Genomic DNA, 21,159 nt, shown 5'->3' with positions numbered 1-21,159 from the left:
TGTAATGTAGAAGGTTTTTTTCCCACATCATCTATCAATTTGGATGTGCTTTGCATATATTTCCTAGAGTGTGAGTCCCAGAACACATTTGACTGCAATTTCAACCAGATTGTATTATAGCAGTCAAATATTTTCTCTTGACTAACTTATAGAATAATTTAGATGCTGGCTAGTGTGTAAAGTCTGTGCAATTGTAGTATTTACTCTCTTGTTAGTAGATTAGTAGAAGAGGTAAAAATCAACTTCTAGTAATATTTACTATGGCAGCTGGAATATTGTGGTTTAATGAGGGAGTTTTTCAGTGCAGAACTATCCAGGGAAAAGTGGTAAGGTTCATAAGAGCTGGTCCTGGCTTTTCTTGGTAACTAAACATCATTACCACAGGAGCTGCAGTATTTCCATTGATGAACATTTTTAAAAAGTAAAAAAAATCAATCAAGAGATTATTACTTCATCATCATGCTTCATAAACTTACATGACCTCTATTTTTCAATTTAAACTTTGCTGTGAAGGCATATGGAATTCTTAGAGATACATTAGCTGAGTCTCACTGCCTCAGAAGACACGTAGAATATACTTTTTAATAAAAAATGTGACTAGCATATAGGAATGAATGTTGACAAATAATGACCTCCCCACATCTATTTCCACTCTTCAAATATATTTAAGCCATCTGTTTTTGGATAAAAAGATGCATATGAAATATTTCAGGTTTAGTGAAGGTGGATGGTTAATATTTTATAAAACAAAAAATATAATAATACAATCATTTATACTATATATTTTTCTTATATTTTTAAAAAATTATAAAACCGATTATAGATTGATGATTTTTAATGGTAAATTTGGTAGAAAAAGAAGTGACACTGTATGTAACAAAAATTTTAGCAAAATAAGTAAAAAATTTACTTTTTTGGGGGGGTTCAAAGTAATACAGGAAATTAGTCTGATCTCTTCCAGGATTTATTTTAAGGGATGGTTTTGAATAATTATAGTTTAAGTATAAAGGTATCAATGACCTCTGCTCCTACAGTCACTACCTTTAGAAGGATCTGTCTGCAGAAGCACTGTCTTAGATTGCCTCATATGGGATAGAGGCAATATTTTTTTCAGTTATTAATAAAAGTTATGGAAAGTGCTGTAAGTTAATGGATTAAACACTTAATTACATATACAACAAAATACTTAACTGATAGGAAATTAAAAACCTTGAATCAATTTTCACCCAGGTTTTTGTTAATGTAACATAAGCAGTCAATTTATCATATGAAATAAACCTACACAGCAGAAAGCTTGGTGGTGTCATGGTGTGATGACCATCTAGAATGTGGGGGTTATACACAAAATTTTTCTAGATTTTAGAATTCTTTTCACTTGACTTTATAGCCATCTTCCTAAGTAGAGAAATATGTACTAATTAGAACATCAAGTGACAATCTTAAGTATCCCTACAAGGAGACAATCCAATAGAAACCTCAATGTGGATGGCAAAGAGACATTTAAAAGATGCCATTCCAATGTTCATTCCTGAACTTTCCTTTGGTAGAGTCAATAGGGATGAAAGAATCTGATTTTTCTTAATCTATTATTCCAACAGTCATAGGCAACTAACAGATTAAAGCACAGTTTTAATGGCAACTGCTACAAAGAAGAAAAGCTATGGAAACTAAATTTATCACATTGCAGTTAAATGATGGAGTGTACACACTGGATCAAGTGAGTGCCACTGACCACAAAAGCAATTCAAAATTGATATTTATAATAAAGTTCTGCATATGCTTTAGGTGGCCAGAGATCTGATTCCATACTGAATTGGTCAGATAAAATAAGAATCAGTGAAAACAAACCTATAGTCTTTGCCACAGAAACAAAAGGACATTGGGAAATCTCAATTTCCTTCCTCCTGTTTGAGCAGGCATATTTGGCTCTAACTCTGTCTGTTAATAGTTATGTTTAGACAATGCCAAAGGAATGCTTTGATAAATAAAATAATCTAGCTGGGGTGTGTGTGTAAAAGAGAGACTCGTCATCACACATAAAAACGATGGATTCGTGAAATTCAGTCCTACTGTAGTGAATTGTTGGACTGGATGATGACTGGTCACACTACTTTCTCCTATGACAGTCCTACATCAAAACAAATGAGAGATCATTGCAACAACACAACAGAATGTTGCTTCACTGCTTCAACCTGCAATTTTGTAAATTGATGAAAGGAAATTATCTACCACATTTTAGAATTAGTTATTTCTGTTTTTGTCTTTTGGTGTGAAATAAGTGAAATCACAAAATATGCAGTTTTTTCTTATTGTGCTCTAATATTTTCAGTAAAATAAAATGATCAGATGATCATATAACAAACATGTATGATTATATTTTGTTGTCAGGTGACTACAATTAAGACTAAATTTCTGTCAGCTAATTAGAACAAGTCTCAAATGAGGGAAGTGGAAAAAAACCATATGTTTGAATTCTAAACAAAATGTAAGTTATGTTTCTTTCTTTGGTACTCCCCCAAAACTCAGAGTAGAGAAGAAATATAAGCTATTTTGGAGTTAGGCAAAACAAGCTTATAATATAAAACAAAATTCTATGTTTTTTAAAAAGACTTTATATCTGGCTAACCTAATCAGTTCAAGACAAATATTAAGAAGAAAAACTAACCAAGAAGAATAAAAACCTTTTTCATTGAATTATACAATGAGTGAAGTCTACACAGTTGCCTTGGAAAGACATTGTTTTAGTGTGTGTTACAGTCAGAAAGTAGGAAAGCACAAGGCTGAATGACTGGACGCCATTTTGTTCTTAAAATAATAGGTTCTGAGTCCTGGGTTGAATTCTGAAAACTCCCAGGGCATAAATTAAATATTAAGAAACACCACTGGTTGGAGTGCCTGGGTGGTATAAAAGCCTCTAACTCTTGGTTTCAGCTCAGGTCGTTATCTCAGGGTCTGAGATGGAGCCCAGAGTGGGCTCCCCGGTCAGGGTGGAGTCTGCTTGAGTTTCTCTCTTCCTCTCCCTCTGCCCCTCCCCTCTGTGCTCTCTGTCTAAAATAAATAAGTAGATCTTAAAAAAATAGAAACACCACTGGCATTTACTGATCCAATGGATCAGAATACATGCATTGTTAAAGTGGATCATATTTGATATTTACTTAAAAGATGATAGCAAAAGATTTTGCATTGATAGAATTGCTCGATTCAGTATATTCACAGCTATCTGATAATCACCCAGATACTTCCAGTGATTATACCAAACAACTGTGATTGCTGTGCTCAGCCAATTGTTCCTGTTTGCCTACCCCTACACAAGGGAGGGTAAATTCATTAGAAGGTTCCTTAACTTCTAAAAATCTAGTAATCAAGATATAAGATTAAAATAAACAATAGTGCTGTATACTATTCATTCTAACTGCTTGTCTGTTTTTTTATTTTTATTTTTTAAACTTATTCTATTTTATTTTTTGGTGCTTGTCTATTTTGGTTTCTTACTATATGAAATATCAACTCTCTGCACTGTGGACTTACACAGAAATTTTACTACATATACGTATTTCTATATATCCACAAGATACATATAGTTTTTCATTATAAAAGCAATGCATGTTCACTAGAAAAAGAAACGGTACAGGGAGAGAGAAGATGGAATGAGTTATTCAATCATCGAGAGATAATTACAGTTAAGATACTGAATATATCCTTCTATGAATATACATGCATTTCTCTATTATCTCTCTCCAGATAGTTTATCTACACTTTATGAAATAAAAATACCATACCTATAGTTTTGAAATCCTTTTAATTTATACAGTATATGTTTTCATGTCAATAAATGCAGATCTGTATCACTGTCTTTAGGGAGTTAGTCTTTGATGAACTGCTCGTTCAGTTTTTGGACCACGGGCTCAGTCTCTCAGCTTTGGCACTCACCTAAGAGTCAGGAAAGGGTAACTGGGCCAATAAGAGGCGGGGAGACCCACCCCTGCCCCCCATGGCGGCTAGGGTCGGGGAAGCAGAGCCCCAGGGCGCCGCAGGAGGCCAGCCCTGGAGCCCGCACACAGCCATTTCAGCAGCAGCGGTGCTTTTCCCCGTACCCCCGCTCTCTTCACCCTTACCCGCAGTGCCCATGCCCGTTTTGGCTACAGTGGATGGACAGGAAAAGTTTGAAACTGAAGTAACCAGACTGGATAACGAGCTTCCGGGTGGCATCCCCAAAACAAGTGTGGACAATTTTGTGCGGTAGGAATTCTTATTAATTTAGAATCGCGATATGAGGCAAAACATCTTAGTGGGAAAACTGGCATTTTTGCCTACTGATGGATCTGAGCAAAAAAGTTCTGCTTACCTTGGAAAAGCGAGGGCTATTCTACGTGTCCAGCAGGCGTCGAGAGCACCTCGTGCACCGCGTCGGCTGACTGTAAAGGCCGGCGCACCGCGGCGGGTTTGCTGCCTGCGTGGTCCCGCACCCCAGGCGCACAGGGGGAGACAGGACAAGACGCGAATGCCTGTCCGTCTGAGCTGGAGGCCCTCCATAGGCGGCCTGACCCAGAATCGTTTCTCCCCGAGGTCATTCCTAGGGCCGCTTACTGGGAGAACACAGTGGGTCTCCACCGTTTCTGCGTCACAGAAAATACAGCGAAGATAGATGGACCCCCAGTACTTCCTTCCTCACAAACTACTAAATACACCCCAGACCCCAAGGCGCGGGCTGGGGTGGGTCAGAGCATGCGCACCTGGTGGAACGCGCCAGGAAGTACCTCCTGGGAACGCGCCGCGCCTGGGCCTGTGAGGAGGCTGAGGACGTGGACAAGTCAGTGTCCACGGGGAGAGGTTGCCAGGCTGGAAAACGACCTGTCCTACGTTACCCTGGGCCCTGCCCCGTTCCCTGAGCTCATGCACGTCAGGATAGGACTGGAGAGCTGTTCCTTCTTGGAGGAAGATTTCATCCCTTCCTGTGCAGAACAGGTTGGGAGGCGGCGGCTCCTTTTCAGCGGGCGGCACAGCACGGGAGTGTTTGCCAGGCTCTACATCAGTGTGCTCCACAGGCACCACGGGTGTACAGCACAGCGCCCCTCCCCCCCCCCACAGGGACACGGTCCTCCTGTGCATCCACGCCAGGGCCGACCCTGGACAGGTTCGAGAAGGGGTGGAAATCATCACGAAGAAATTCATTTTAATGGCTGGAATGTGGGGGTGGTGGCGCTGGAGCGAACCAAGGCGCGGCTCATGTCCATGCTCATGCTGAACCTGGAGTGCAGGCCTGTGATCTTCGAGAATGCAGGGAGGCAGTTGCTGGCGACCCGTTCCAGAAAGCTGCCCTGGAGCTGTGCACACTCATCTGCAATGAGAAGCTAGAGGACATCCTCAGAGTCGCTTCTAGCTGTTCTGCGGGAAGCCTAGTGGCTGCTCCGGGTGATTTACTGACCAGCTGACTCTCAACCCTCCGACTGCGTTGTGAAGCGAAGACACACGCCTGTGCAGAACATCTAGGTTCTTCTGGTAGAGGCCCTCCAAAATCCCACCCAGATCGCTTGCTCTAGACAGAGCCCATGTTGAGGCATGTTTCTTGGATGTGAATTTAGTGCCAAGTTTCATAAGCGGTGCAAAGTGTAGGACCTTTCTGTTAAACTTGAACAGATGTAATGCCGCGGAGCCAGCTCAATTTCCAGCCTTCAGTACTAAATGTGCCACTCAGTGGAATAAAAGGTTTACCTTCACCATTGCAGCGAGAAATAGGATGAAGTGCAGGAACGTTAAACGCAGCATGCTGTAGAAAACCAGGTTAGTGTTCCTACCTCTGTCCTGTGTACCCCGAGATTAGCAGTCGCCAGTGTGTCAACCAGCACCAGACTGCCTCCTCACAGGGGCCCTCCAAACCCAGCATGGGGCAGGGTTTCTTACAATTGCTGGCTTGGGTAACTGCAAAGCCTGTGAACATTTTAAAAGGTAGGAGACTAAGGAGCTCTAGGTTCTGCATGTCTGGATGTTTCAGGAGAATTAAAGTCAGATGGCTTTGGTAATATAGGATAGCTTTGTGGTTTGCAAACTTGAACAACTACCCCCCGCCCCTGCCCGGGGGCCCCAAGTGGGAACCGACATTGACCACAGCCAGTAGTGGTGATGCTGCAGTAATCCCTGGCACCTGGCAGTCAGGGGATTGCACAACATCTGGCTGCAGTTTGGTTGGAGAAGAGAGTCTCCAAGTCCAATTTTTTTCTTTTTTAAGTAGGCTCCATGCCCAGGGTGAAGCCCGACTTGGGGCTTGAACACATGACCCTGAGATCAAGACCTGAGCTGAGATCAAGTTTGGGACAATTAACTGACTGAGCCATGCAGGTGCCCCTCCAAGTCCTAGTTTTTGAAAGGTGGAGAAACCCAGCCTCTGCAGTACAGATGAGAGAGGGACAGATGTTTTAAGGAAGTCAACTAAACATATAAATATTTTTAAAAATGGCAAGATCCATGTAAAGTAGATGAGGAGGTATGAAAGAAATTCAGCCCAGAGGTCCTCCACCCATTGAAAGGCAGTATGTGAGCTCCTCTTCCTCCTGTCTCCGCCTCCTCACATTCTTTTTTATACAGACAGCCTACACGTTTCCCTAGGTTTGTCATAAGAAATATTTCTGACAAAGTAACTGGTTCTTTCCATGGGCCTATGGAAAAGAGGGTGCTGCCACTTTCAGAGTCAGAGTGATTGGGCAGAATGGAAAAGGAGCTTTGTTCAGCTTAGTGGCCAACCTGAAGAAATTTGACAAGCTACAGTGAGTAGACTGGCAGCAAAATCCACAGAGGAGATTGTTTATTCCTTAACACTGTGAGGTTGATGACACCAGTAGTTGATTCCAGGGCCATTTCCCTGGTTTCCTTTCTGGATTACTGGAAGGAGGGCAATTTGGAATTTCAAGACAGATGCCTTCTTTTTTTTTTCCCCTGCCTTTTTTAAAACTTGGGGAAAAGATTATCTCAGAAGGAAACCATCTCCTTCTGTCCCCCTTTCCCTTAGCCACAGATGTTATATAAACATAAGGCAGGGCATCTGGGTGGCCAAGCGTCTGCCTTCGGCTCAGGTCATGATCTCAGGGTCCTGGGATCGAGCCCCAGGTCGGGCTTTCTGCTCAGTGGGGAGTCTCCTTCTCCCTCTGCCTCCATCTCTGCCTGCCGCTCCCCCTGCTTGTGCTCTCTCTCTCTGTCAAATAAATCAACAAAATCTTAAAAAAAAACACACAAGGTGATTATTAAATTATTTTTTATCAAATTGTTGAAAATGTTAATATGCATATTATAAAGAAGAAACCACCTTTCTAATGAAATATATCTACTTCTCTTGCAGAAATAGATGACAAGAGGGTGACCAACACCCAAGCCGAAGTAAGTTTTCTTATATTTTGTATAAATAGGTGTTCAAATCAGTTAAAAACATAATTAGGTTGGTTTAATGTTTTATAAAATATGTCAAGACAACTGATATAAGAACTAGTTTGTTTTCCTGACTGAAGAAACAGTAAAATGGGGTCGTTAAATCTCTGCCTCTGTGCTACTTTGGTTCTCAACCTATGAAATGCCAACCCCTGAAAAAACTACTTGTAAAATAAACCATTGCTTTTAGTGATAAGATATGGTATTGATATTTTCAATTTAGTGACTAGTTGTTTATGACCAACTACAGGCAGGGCCAGCCACTGTTGGAATCCTGGAGCAAGAAGATGGGGAGCAGGCACCTCTTAAAGGGTCTTCTGGAATGTGAAGCCAAGAGCAGACCCTGAGGTCAGAGGTTCACATACACATGTAGGAGTTCAGATGGAAAATAGGAACCAGGGGAGGCTAGGAGAGCTGATAATATAAAATATATTGAATACAAGGAAGCGAGTAAACTTATGCTCAGAAATAGAACAAATATTGACTAGTGTGCAGACATATGAGTCAATTCCCATGGCTGCATTAGTTAGGCATAGAGCAATACAATACCCAGAGGAAAATGTAGAAAGAACAAAATACCAAATAGTATCTCTTAAGACTTTTCTAAAAATTTAATGAGATTGTGTATGTGAAAATGCTTTGACAACTGAACTCTTACATACATACAAAGCAGTTTTTATTGCTTAAGAAGTTTTACTACATGGTACTAAACAAACTTTTCTGTAGGATTAATTTTCCACTTGATCTTTGAATGTGTATATGGAAGTAAATATGAGAAATCCCAAAAGTGATTGCTTCTTGAAATCAACCAGATGAGACTGAATACAGTAAAGGAACATCAGAAATATCAATCATCCACACATTGAACATTAATGTAGAGTCACTCTGTCTATACCTGTGCATAATGAACTGGTTGTACTGTAACATTCTATTTTGGAGAAATTTGCTTGTACCATATGTTTGGCTGATAGGGATTTGACAACTATTGGTTGAAATTTTTTACTTTTTATATTGTTTTTGCATCAAGTAAATGTCTATCTTGATGATACTTTTGAAGGCAAATAAGCTTTAGTATGTACAAGGGAAGATACCTCAAATTCTGTGTACTGTCAATGAAACAGTTTCTAGTTTTGCCTAGAATAATTCCCAAAAAGAGTCTTGTAACTACTTATACCTAACCATTCAAAGCAAAAATGATTGAGGCACAAAAACTCATTGATTAAGACCACTGCCTTTGCCACATTGAAACATAAATCAACACACTATTAAAAAGGAATCTTTGACATAATCTGATCGGGGTACAGACCATATATATGTATTTTATCATAATAAATAATACTATTTACATATTCACATATGTTTCTATGTTCCAATTTTTGTAATTTTTAATGCAAAAATTCTCTCTTCAATAATTCAATCCTGATCTAGTATATGTAGGTAAGAGTGTTACACAGCAGTTTTGTTAGGAAAGTACTTACTTATCTGTTGAAAATAGAAGAGAATATTATCTCAACACTGTAATTCCAAGTAAATGGAGATGTTAGATTGAACATGTCAATTCCAGAAGTTTATAAATTGGTATTACGTACCAAAACCCTCATTATCTATCCAGAACCACTCAAAAATCCTTTGAGCGGGTATAGTTATCCCATGGACATAGCTTTTGGAGTATACATTGTTCTGGCAGTTGTGTTTTTTCTCTCAAACAAAAGGGATTGGTGTCTCTTTCTTTCTTTTAAAAATAAATGAATGCTACTAGGTGAGAAAAAGAGTAATTTCAAGACTGTGATAAAGAGTTGTATGATGAAATTGCTTTATATATCTCTTAAAACTGTGCTGTCAGCGAACATGTATATAATTTCTCATTGATTTGAGTTGTATGTCATAACGGGGAATCAGAAAGCTCTTTGAAATATGGCACAGTGTTTGTTTCCCTCACAGGGCTAATTTTTATTCAAACAATGCTTTTCCTCTTTTCTCTTTGTCCACAGTCACAAAATGCATCCCCAAAGCAAAGGAAGCAGAGCGTGTACACACCACCGGCCATGAAAGGTACTGTTCAGGTACTGTTTCGGGTTGCTGTGAGTGTTGAGTTCATGGCTGGCAGGCTGTCTGTTTTCATTGACCATATGCTTGATTATAAGCTTGATGTAGTCTCAGCTCTACAACTTGATAATGTGACTTTCAGTAAGATATTTTACCCATTTAAAACTTAGTTTCATCAAGAGTAAAATAGATAGCTGAAGAAGGAATAACTAGAGATGTCTCAGAATTTCAGTCTGGAAATTCTCATTTTCCAAAATAATGACAAAGATTTTTCTTTTACCCTTCCTCTCATATTTTCTTTGAAGGAATCTTTCCAGAATCCCTAATTACCCTTGACAGTGGTGCTAGACCATTGCCATTTTTTTTTCTTAGCTTATGCAAAGTAGAATAACTTGAATTTGGGGCATATTTAGTGTTAAGTGTTGCCTCATTGCCTTATGTTAAGAATAGCTCTAAGAAACCCAATGAAACACCTATTAGCCATACATGTAACAGCTGTTCAAATAACAACTAAAAATGCTAGCCCAGATCCTGGCATTTTCCAGATTTCTCCCCCAAAACTGGAACTGCTAAAAGAACATCTAAGTGTGTCAGAATTTTGACTGATACCAGTTCCAGGGAAGGCTTCTTTTATTTCTCACATGAAAACACTCCTGACATGAGGCAGAGCATGCTCGGTCCAGTAGCTCCTGTTCCAGCCTGTCACTTGGGCCGTTGGCCCAGTGGCTCATCAAGCTCAGTTTCAACTACAAGAGAGGCCAGCTGAGTAGTTTCCTCTGGAGTCTGGAGAAATGTCTAAATTGGGAGTGAAATTTTCCACTCTGTATTCTCTCTAGATTTGAGGCTTTTTTTCAGGGAGGTGAAATATAAATGGACACATTAATAACTACTTTCAGTAAACTTCCTTCCTGTGCAGCTATAAAATACCATTTGTTTGTTTGTAAGACTGCAGTAAATAACACAATCATCAGTATTGTACTGTATTCCAGGGTAATTATTGAGAGTATCAGGCTTCCCTCTCCAAAGATGAATATATTCATTTGAAGATCTATTTCCTATTGTAAGTCATCTTGTACTTTTAAGACACATCAGTTTTGGCATGAATGGGCAACAGTAAAAGATATATGTTCACAATTTAATGATTTCCTCTGTTCTATTTTAGGATGGCTTAACTAAATAAAGTAATACTGTTCTCATGTCCTCAGAGAATAATATTATTTTTAAAGGAAATTCTTAAAATCAAAGCCCCAAGAGCTTTGATTATATTTAGCTCTCAAATATCATAAGAATGTGGGATCCTAACATTTAGGGAAGTTAGTCATATTGCATATTTTCACATGTGACCTTACTTTACTACTCTCTATCCCTCCAAGATGGCTGTTCAGTGACAGTCAGTTTGGTCATGAGTTAAAGGCTTGGGAAAGCACAGTAATTCTTTCAAGAGGCTACCAGGATGTTACTACAAGCCACTTAGGTCCTCATTTATAACCAGTAAATACCTGGGTAAATCTCCTGCTTCTGATTAAAAAAAGGGAGAGAGAGAGAGAGAAAGCCAAATTCACATATTTTATTCAGTCTACCTGTCCCCAAGAGCTAGAAATGAATATTTCAAGACAAAATTAAGCTATGGTAACATATGGTGCATTGTGAGCACATTAGGAAATCAATCATAAGAAAGATGAATTAGCAAAGGAAATGTTATTGAGATGCTAAATACAATAATACAATTGCTCTGAAATGTGTAATTCTTCAAATTGCAGTGGAACATTATACATTATTGAGTATAAAAAAAAATTTTGCTGGGTGAGCAAAGCAGCAACAGATGTGATTAATAGTTCTAAAAAAGTTACTCTGACAGAAAGGCCAAGGAGGACTTCTTGAAAGACCTAGCAAATAACTAATTGGTGAAACAAAACAAAATACAACAAAACAAACAAAATAAAAACAAACTGACCAAAATCCTTCCTTCTCCCTTCCTTTGCTCAGTTTTGAGGAATTACCAGGTACAGAAGCCAAAGTGGCAAGAGGGGAGAGATGCTACATCCCAACTATTTCTGTTTCAATTAATGTGTGGACAGATTAGTCTATCTCCTAAGTGCATTTAGTTTTTCTCTTTCACTAACAGTGGTACTTATGTCTCCACCAGGTTTTAGCAAACAGAGACATGTCTAGGTCTACTTATCCAAATGCTTCTGTTTTTCTAGTTTTAATTTTTCCCACTCCCCTCCCCTCTGGTCAAAGAGAAAAATATGATTTGGTAAATGAATTACCATCCAGAATGATGCATCAGTTGGGCTGGATTCTTAAGAAAGATCATCTCAATGACCACTGGAATCATTGGGTGGTTGCCTTTTAGGGCCTGGTACCTGGATCAATTAGTTTGTGGACACGGTGGCAGCACCATATGATACAAATATGGAAATGTAAATAGAAGAATCTGTATATGGCTCTCTTCCTTCAGAGGTGTTTCATGGTTTGTCCAGCACATTTACTCTTAGAACGTAATAACAGATTTAGTACTTGGTCTGGCTGTCTTTCTATTCATAACATTATAGGCATTCAACATGTTCAAGGAGCTTAAATGTTAACTAGGGCAACTATCAAGTGATGACTGATTTTTTTCCACTGCATCTAACCTCAAGGTATTACATTGGCTATGTCTTCTTGCGGATTCCAGTATATTAGGCCTGAGGTAGAGCCAGATAATCAAAAGTTCCAAGTGATTCTGCTGAAGCAAGTCTAAAGATTGACCAGACTCAAATATCCAATCACCTACCTAACATGTCTCATGGAGATCAAAATAATAATGAGATCAAAATTAATATGTTCAAGTCTGACTTTTGAATCTTCTCAACACCAAATCAGTTTCTTTTTTTTTTTTTTTTAAGATTTTATTTATTTATTTGACAGAGAGACACAGTGAGAGAAGGAACATGATCAGGGGAGTGGGAGAGAGAGAAGCAGGCCTCCCGCGGAGCAGGGAGCCCGATGCAGGGCTCGATCCCAGGACCCCGGGGTCATGACCTGAGCCGAAGGCAGACACTTAACGACTGAGCCACCCAGGCACCCCCAAATCAGTTTGTCTTGCACTGTTTCCCTTCTCAGCAAGTGGAATATCCATCTGCCTAGCTGAATATTGCTGAGTTCTGAGAGCTTCCAGGGACTCTTCCTCTCTTTTACTCTCTTCAGTAGTAGAACACTAGCTCTCATGGGTTTCCCCCATTAGTATCTCTTATCTCTCCCATCTTCTCTCTTCTCTTATCTCCAATATCACCACCATATTTCAAATCACAATCATCTCTTTGCCAGGATATATAGACATACCTTGAAGGTATTCTAAACCACTGCAATAAAGCAAATCAAATGAATTTTTTAGTTCCTCAGTGCATATAAAAGCTATGCTTACACTATAGTGTAGTCTATTAAGTTTGCAATAGCATTATGTTTAAAAAAAATGTATATGCCTTCATTTGAAAATACTTTATTACTAAAAATACTAACCATCATCTGAATTTTCAGCAAGTTATAATCTTTTTGCTGGTGGAGGGTCTTGACTCCATATTGATGGCTACTGACTGATCAGGGTGGTGGTTGCCAAACGCTGGGGTGGCTGTGGCAATTACTTTTTTTTTTTTAAGATTTTTATTTATTTTAGAGAGAGGGCACACAAGTGAGTGCAAACAGGGCGAGAGGCAGAGGGAGAGGGAGAGAGAATTTTTAGCAGACTCCCTGCTGAGCATGGAGCCGATCCCAGGGGCTTGATCTCACAACCCTGAGATCATGACCTGAGGCAAGATCAAGAGTCAGATGCTTAACCAACTGAGCTACCCAGGCGCCCTTGTGGCAATTTCTTTAAATAGGACAACAGTGAAGTTTGCTGCACCAATGGACTCTTCCTTTCACAAATGATTTCTCTGTAGCATGTGTTGCTCTTTGAAAGCATTTTACCCACAATAGAACTTCTTTCAAACTTGAAGTCAATCCTTTCAAACCCTGCCACTATTTTATCAACTAAGTTTATGGAGTATTCTAAATCCTTTGTTGTCATTTCAACAGTCTTCACAGCATCTCAAGAAGCTACTTTGTTTGCTCATCCATAAGAAGAAACTCCTCATTTGTTAAGGTTTTATCATGAAATTACAGCAATTCAGACACATCTTCAGGCTCCACTTGTAGTTCTAGTCTCTTGCTGTTCCCACCACATCTGCAGATACTTCCTCCACTGAAATGTTGAACCCCCTCAAAGTCATCCGTGAGGATTGGAATCAACTTTTGCCAGACTCCTGTTAATGTTGATATTTTGACCTCTTCCCATGAATCACGAATGTTCTCAGTAGCACCTAGAATAATGAATCCTTTCCAGAAACTTTTGATTTGCTTTACTCAGATCTATCAGAGGAATCATTATCTATGGCAGCTATAGCTTTATGAAATGTATTTCTTTTTTTTTTAAAGATTTTATTTATTTATTTATTTGAGAGAGAGAATGAGAGAGAGAGAGAGCATGAGAGGGGGGAGGGTCAGAGGGAGAAGCAGACTCCCTGCTGAGTGGGGAGCCCTATGTGGGACTTGGTCCCGGGACTCCAGGATCATGACCTGAGCCGAAGGCAGTCACTTAACCAACTGAGCTACCCAGGCGCCCGAAATATATTTCTTAATTAAGACTCAAAAGTCAAAATTACTCCTTGACCATGAGCTACAGAATGGATATTGTGTTAGCAGGCATGAAAACATTAATCTTGTACCTCTCCATCAGAAATCTTGGGTGATCAAATGCATTGTCATTGAGCAGTAATCTTTTAAAAGGAATCTTTTTTTTTTTTCTGAGCAGTAGTTCTCATAGTGGGCTTTAAAATATTAAGTAAACCATTTTATAAACAGATGTGCTGTCATTCATGCTTTGTTTTTCCATTTATGGAGTATAGACAGAGTAGATTTATCATAATTTTTAAGGGCCCTAGGATTGTCAGAATGGTAAATGAGCATTGGCTTCAATTTAAAGTCACCAGCTACATAGCCCCTTACAAGAGAGTCAGCCTATCCTTTGAAGTTTTGAAGCCAAGCATTGACTCTTCCTCTCTAGCTATGGAAGTCCTAGATGACATCTTCTTCCAACAGAAGGCTGTTTCATCCACATTGAAGATTTGTTGTTTAGTGTAGCCATATCTCTAGTCATTAATTATCATGGCTAGATCTTCTGGATAACTTGCTGCAGCTTCTACATCAGCACTTGCTGCTTCATCTTGTTCTTTTATGTTATGGAGATGGCTTCTTTCTTTAAACCTCATAAACCAGAGGTACCTGGGTGGCTCAGTTGGTTAAGCATCCAACTCTTGATTTCAGCTCAGGTCATGATCTCAGGGTCATGAGATGGAGTCCACATTGGGTTCCATGCTGGGCATGGAGCCTGCTTAAGATTCTCTCTCCTTGGGGTGCCTGGGTGGCTCAGTCATTAAGCGTCTGCCTTGGGCTCAGGTCATGATCCCGGGGTCCTGGGATTGAGCCCCGCCTCAGGCTCCCTGCTCAGCGGGAAGCCTGCTTCTCCCTCTTCCACTCCCCCTGCTTGTGTTCCCTCTCTCACTGTCTCTTTCTGTCAAATAAATAAAATAAAATCTTTAAAAAAAGAAAAAGATTCTCTCTCCTTCTCCCTCTGCCCACCCCCCATCCCCACTCATGTGTGTTCTCTCTTTTAAAAACAAAACAAAACAAAAAACAACCTCAAACTTTTATTCTGTAGTTTTCTCACCTCTCTCAGCCTTCATAGAACTGAAGAGAATTAAGGCCTTTCTCTGGATTAGTCTTTGGTTTAGGGAATATTGAGGCTGGTTTGATCTTCTATCCAGACTACTCAAACTTTCTCCATATCAGCAATAAGACTGTCTCACTTCTTTATCATGTGTGTGTTCACTGGAGTAACACTTTTAATTTCCTTTAAGAACTTTCCTTTGCATTCACAGTTTGGCTAACTAGGCGCAAGAGGCCTAGCTTTTGACCTATCTTGGCTTTTGACATGTCTTCCTCACTAAGCTTAATCATGTCTAACTTTTGATTTAACATGAGCGACTTGCGGCCCTTCCTTTCACTTGAGCACTTAGAGGCCATTGTAGGGTTATTAATTGTCCTAATTTCAATATTGTTGTGTCTCAGGGAATAGGGAGGCCCAAGGAGAAGGAGGGAGATAGGTAGGTAATAGCTGTTCGGTGAAGTAATCAGAACACACATCTTTCAATTAAGTTCACCATCATGTTTAGGCACAGTTCCTGGCACTCCAAAACAATTACAGTAGTAATGTCAAAGATCCCTAATCAGAGATCACCATAATATAATAACAATGAAAAAGTGTGAAATAGGGGCGCCTGGGTGACTCAGTTGTTAAGCGTCTGCCTTCGGCTCAGGTCATGATCCCAGAGTCCTGGGATCGAGCCCCATATTGGTCTCCCTGCTCCACGAGAAGCCTGCTTCTCCCTCTCCCATTTCCCCTGCTTGTGTCCCCTCCCTTGCTGTGTCTCTCTCTGTCAAAAGATAAATAAAATCTTTAAAAAAAAAGAAAGAAAAGAAATAGTGTGAAATATTGTGAGAATTACCAAAATGTGATACAAAGACACAAAGTGTGCAAATGCTATTGAAAGAATTGTACCAATAGACTTGCTTAATGCAGTGTTGCCACAAACCTTCCATTTGTAAAAAAAACTCTGTATCTGCAGTGTGCAATAAAGAGAAGTACAATAAAGCAAGCTATGCCTGTAACTGGTTACTTAACATATAGTCTTTCTCTTCTTGCCTCCCAGGAGTTTTCTATACTGTAGCCAAAGTGAATTTTATATGCTATTTCCTTGGTTAAAACTCTTTAATAGCTCCGCAATTCCATTAGATAAAATCCCTATTCCAGAGCAAAGTTTTCAAAGCTTACTGGCCCATGGCTCCAATCTGCCTCTTCTCTCCCCAACTAGGTCCCAGACATGCTGGTATTTTGCCAGCTTCTGAAATGCACCAAGCTCTTTGCTGGTTCAGGAAAGATTCACACATTCTTCCCTTCACCTAGAATGTTCTTCCCTGCCTCCTTGTCCTCATTCTTTATTGGCTAACTCCTACTTATCATTCAAGCCCTGTCCCTAAAGATCAGTTTCTGAAAGGAGCTTTCGCTAACCCTCCAATCTAAATTCTCTATAGCTATAAACTCCCTATTGATAGTTATAATCTCTAGAGTTCTTTCATAGCAAGTAAATATGATGTCCACCTATTTACTAATGTCTCTCTCTTCAACTAGACTGCAAGTAATGTATGTGGCAACAGTGATAGTGTCTATTTTATTTACTACCATATCTGCAGGGCTTCACATAATGCTTGGGACATAAAGCAATGCTTATAAATATATTTTTTAATAATTTTTTAAAATTTACCCAATGCACAAGTGTTGGTGAATCAGTCATTTCCTAATGATATCTACCTTCTGTCTGGTCTATTAGAAAGACCTTTTTTTCTGTTGAGGGCTCTAGAAATTTGTATTCATGTATTGTTTTATATCTTGTTACTGTTTGTGGCAAAATTTAAAATTGCAACTATCTAAATATTTCAGGATATCTATTGGGTCCTCACCTCATCCTTAATTAACATCTTCCAAGGTTAAAATATCTCAATATCAGTTATGCCTGCCATTCTGTTTGGTTTTTTTTTTTACATTCTTTCTTGATCTCCTAATAAGCTCCACTTTGCCTATATCATTCTAGAAGTGCATCATTCAATAGCAACCTTATATTTAAGTGTGGTTTGATTGGAATAGAACAGAGACTTCCATTATGCCTATCACCTCCTTCCTCCCAGATTATTTAACTCTAACAACCTAAAATCTTATTAACTTTTTCTGGCAGCCATATGCATTGATGAAAAATAGTGAACTTACTATAAATTCAAAACTTCCAAGCCTTTTTTATGTATTGCTTTTAAGCCCTCTTACTCACCATGCATTTCCTATTTTAACATATGTCTTTTTTTAACCAAAAAGTAAGACAGTGTTGTCATCCCAGTTGAATTTCCTCTTGTTAGAATCAGGCTGTCACATGAACATGTCATATTTTGTACTGTGATTCTGTCATCCATTTCTTATCTCAATCATGTATCATCCACAGATAAGATAAACTTAACTTTCGTATTTTTATCCACACTTGTAAAAAACATATCAAACAGAACAGGGCAAAGAGAGGGCCTAGTACCATACATATATCTCTCTCTAGTTGACATCAATCCCCCGAAAGCCACCTTCCAACCAATTATCAAATAGACTTCTATATCAGGACTCCATCCCATAAAACCAGAGGATATTATGAACACTATTGTTAGATACATTGTTGTGTTTCAGACATTTTGTGCTGACTACATTTTTTCATCTATACAGATGAGTCATAAATTTATAATGTGCATGATGCATAGAAATGACAGAAGTTGAAGTTTGCATAGACAACAGACTTTTCTATTACCCTTTGTAATATAGTGCTTTATAATTATGTAAGTAGAAAGTTCTGAGGATTATCAGAAAAATGACAGCTGACTACTGAATACTCATGTGCACTTTTTTGGTGTTTATATGGTGGTCAGCCTTGTAATTTACAGCGCAGCCAATTATTGTTGGATAGCTTGAATCACGTTTTCAGAAAAGCAAAAGTAGGTTTGAGTCTTGGGACAGGAAAAAGCTGACTCATTTCCATCCTCATTTTGTGTGTGTGCGTGTTTTACTGGAATGCAAAAATGCCTTCAACTGAAGAAAGCAAAGCAAGTGCTATCGATTTAAAAAGGAAATTTGAACATGAAATGAAGCAGCTGACTGAAAATTACATTGTATAGCAGGCTCTATTAGTATTACATTACCATTTCTAATGCATAGTAAGTCAGATGTTATGTGTACTTCGGAAAAGGATCCTCTCATTCTTTGTAATTTCTTTAAAAGAAAGTTTTAAGTTACTTTGGTGTCCAGAGATTGTTCCTCTGGTATGTCAAGTAGGTCTTTGAATGCTTGCAGCATTGAAACTCCTACATTTTGTTTTCTCCAAGGATGGTTGTGATCTCAATATTTTATCTTAACTCAGCCTCTTCTCATACTTAAGCAATAAATGCAAATAAGGAATAACCTAGGATGGGAAACCATAAAAAAGCTAAATAGGTTTTTAGAGGGTGGTGGATGACAGTGGCAAGGATGTGACATATAATAATAACTGAAGGATAATCTTCAAATCAGGGAAAGCCATTGATCATAATAATTTTACCAGACTCAACATGAAGGGACATGGACTTTGGGGGGCAAGCAATCAGGGTTCAAACCTCAGCACCACTGTTTATTAACTCTTCAGCTTCAGCAAGTCAAGGAGTTTAACCTCTCTTTTCTCATCGGTAAGATGTTGATGATACCTACCCCACAGTATTGCTGTAGAGACATAAGAAAACAATACGTGAAAAGAGCATGTTTAGAACAGGCATGGCTAGGCAGGAACTACTTCGAATACTTCTTTGAACCCTGGATGAAGAGTCAGGTGCACTCCTTTTCCATTTCCACTGAGCCCAGGAGAAGGGAGGAAGGAACCCTGGAGAGGGATGGAAGGGGGAGAAAAGGGCTTGGGGGAGAATGAAATACATGCCAGGGTTTTGCTCTTATCCTGGTGGGAATTGAAAAGTCAAGAGTTAGAGGTGTCCAATCCTATAAGGTGCCCGTCCACCTAAGAGTACCCATCCGTTAAGCATGTGTATTACCCAGCTTTGCAACATTTGCTCCACTTTTATTTGCACCTGTCTCAGGTAGATTTGTGCAGCTAGTCTTTGACCTTTCAGTTCCTTTTCAACAAAACCCACTGGCTTTTCCTTCATTTCACTTCAGACACTGTGTCCCTCATTTCCCAGCTAACAGCCCTCACAGAAGTATTTGTATTTAATTTATAAATCTCGTATTTCAAAAAAGCGTAAGAACAAAGTGATGGTTAATGGTGAATTTAGGGATTGCTAAAGATTATGCAACATATATGTCTAGCCAGAAGGATCAGCAGGAATCACATCATATAAATTCAGCCTATAATTAGCCAACCAAGGTAGATTAACAATGATTATATTGAATTGTAACCAATTCTTTCCTCCTGAAATCAAGCCTGTTATAATTGTGACTGAAAAAATACTCAGAAGGAATAGACCAGCCTGTTCTTATCACCCTCTGGCACAGTCCAAATTGAAGGCAGAGAGAGAATTTGCAAGATCTTTTAATTTCTCATCAGGCAATCTCTACCATACTACATTCTTTTTAAAACATTTCTGTCCTTCTGTGGGTGTTTTCCAGGTATTCATCACATTTGCCTTTCTAAACCTTGGCTTTTTTGTTTGTGCTGACTTGATTTATTTACTGTGTAGGGTAGGGTTTATTTATGCAATTCAAGAAACATTTTAACAGATTTCTAGATAACAAGGAACATTCTAAAGATACACGTCTTGCTTATTTCTTAAAAAAAAATAGTATGCTTCTATTTCTAGATCCACTTCCTTCACTTCTCTTTAATTTCTTCCACTAAGTATTTGTTTATCTTTCCTCATATCTTTAAGTGGAGAGGGTGGTGTTAGGGTGGAGAACTGATATGAGATTGTCCCTTTCTTGAAAGCCACTATGATGTCTTTTTTTCTGAGTTCAACACTGAGAGAAAGTGAAGCAAGCGGAAAATGCCGGCAAGTAGAGTGGACTTCATATTTTATAGCATTGTCAATGATTATTAGGTTGAGAGGTCTAAAGGACCTTAAGATGAATTAAATTGCAACTTTAATATTTGGGACAAGAAACTTAATCTCATGTGGTACTACTTATACTTTGAAAAGGAGACCACTATTTGTCAATATGGTTCCATTCGTGTGTTTGTATATATTTGCCTATTTTTAAATTAATCTTTTAAATTTACATTGTTGTATAAATAATATGCAACTTTAAAAATTGCCTTGTATCTTAGAAGCAGGGAAGGAGATAAACTTTTGCACTTGGTTGGAACAGATTCATTAAGATACAGTGTCAAGATCATTTCCAAATATGTAAATTGTAAAATTCAATTGTATAAACACTAATCATATTCTTCCACAAATCACATATGAGCTTCCACTGTGTATCAAATACTGCAAGAAATTGTCGTATCTACAGAGATGAAAAGCAAAGTCTCTTCCCAATGGTAGACCAATCTAAAGGAAGCAACACCTAAGTACACAGGTAGAGCACATCCAAGTGAATCCTTGAATAGGGATTTGAAAGAGTTATCAGAGATCTGAGAAGACTCACTAGGCCTGGGGGACAGGAGAGTGAAGCCACTTTCATATCACAGAAGGAACAGTTATCTTTACACATGTGCCTGGAGAGTAAAACAGACCGGGTCATGGAAAAGTGGAATACGTAGCTCACCATTTTCATTCCTCCTATTCATGTGAACTTGAAAAGCATTTACAATGACAGCCTAATGTAGAGAGTAGAATCCTGCATGGGACCTCTGCTGCAATACAAAGTTTAAAGAGGTCCCACTAATGGACTATGCAGACAGCACTTTCCAAAGCATTTGGAAATCTTTGTGCATTTGATTCCATTTTAAAAGTTCTGGTTCACATATTTGTCTTTCCTCTTAAGAAGGTTACTTTTAAAACAGTAATTTCCAGCTCAAATTATACTTTAAAAATAAACTTTATATTTTAGGACAG

General features: G+C 38.9%; 1 protein-coding gene and 1 pseudogene across 2 annotated transcripts in view; both read left to right on the top strand.

Moving 5' to 3' along the window:
• The window catches only part of PPP1R1C (protein phosphatase 1 regulatory inhibitor subunit 1C), a 119,784-nt gene that overhangs the window by 51,332 nt on the left and 47,293 nt on the right, over positions 1-21,159 (top strand). For both annotated transcript variants that reach the window (XM_028125532.2, XM_088022095.1), the window contains exons 3-4: positions 7,331-7,368; positions 9,408-9,468. In XM_028125532.2, coding sequence (XP_027981333.2) covers positions 7,331-7,368; positions 9,408-9,468 — 99 coding nt within the window. The remainder of the gene's footprint in view (positions 1-7,330; positions 7,369-9,407; positions 9,469-21,159) is intronic.
• On the top strand, positions 3,992-5,432 carry LOC114224862 (mitochondrial-processing peptidase subunit alpha pseudogene; annotated as a pseudogene).

Source organism: Eumetopias jubatus, unplaced genomic scaffold (assembly GCF_037043125.1).
Source record: "Eumetopias jubatus isolate StellerSeaLion01/CBP00866 unplaced genomic scaffold, mEumJub1_p1.0 scaffold_3, whole genome shotgun sequence".
Taxonomy (NCBI): Eukaryota; Metazoa; Chordata; class Mammalia; order Carnivora; family Otariidae; genus Eumetopias; species Eumetopias jubatus.
The sequence above is the reverse complement of the archived record's forward strand: the minus strand, read 5'-3'. Positions and strand labels throughout refer to the sequence as shown.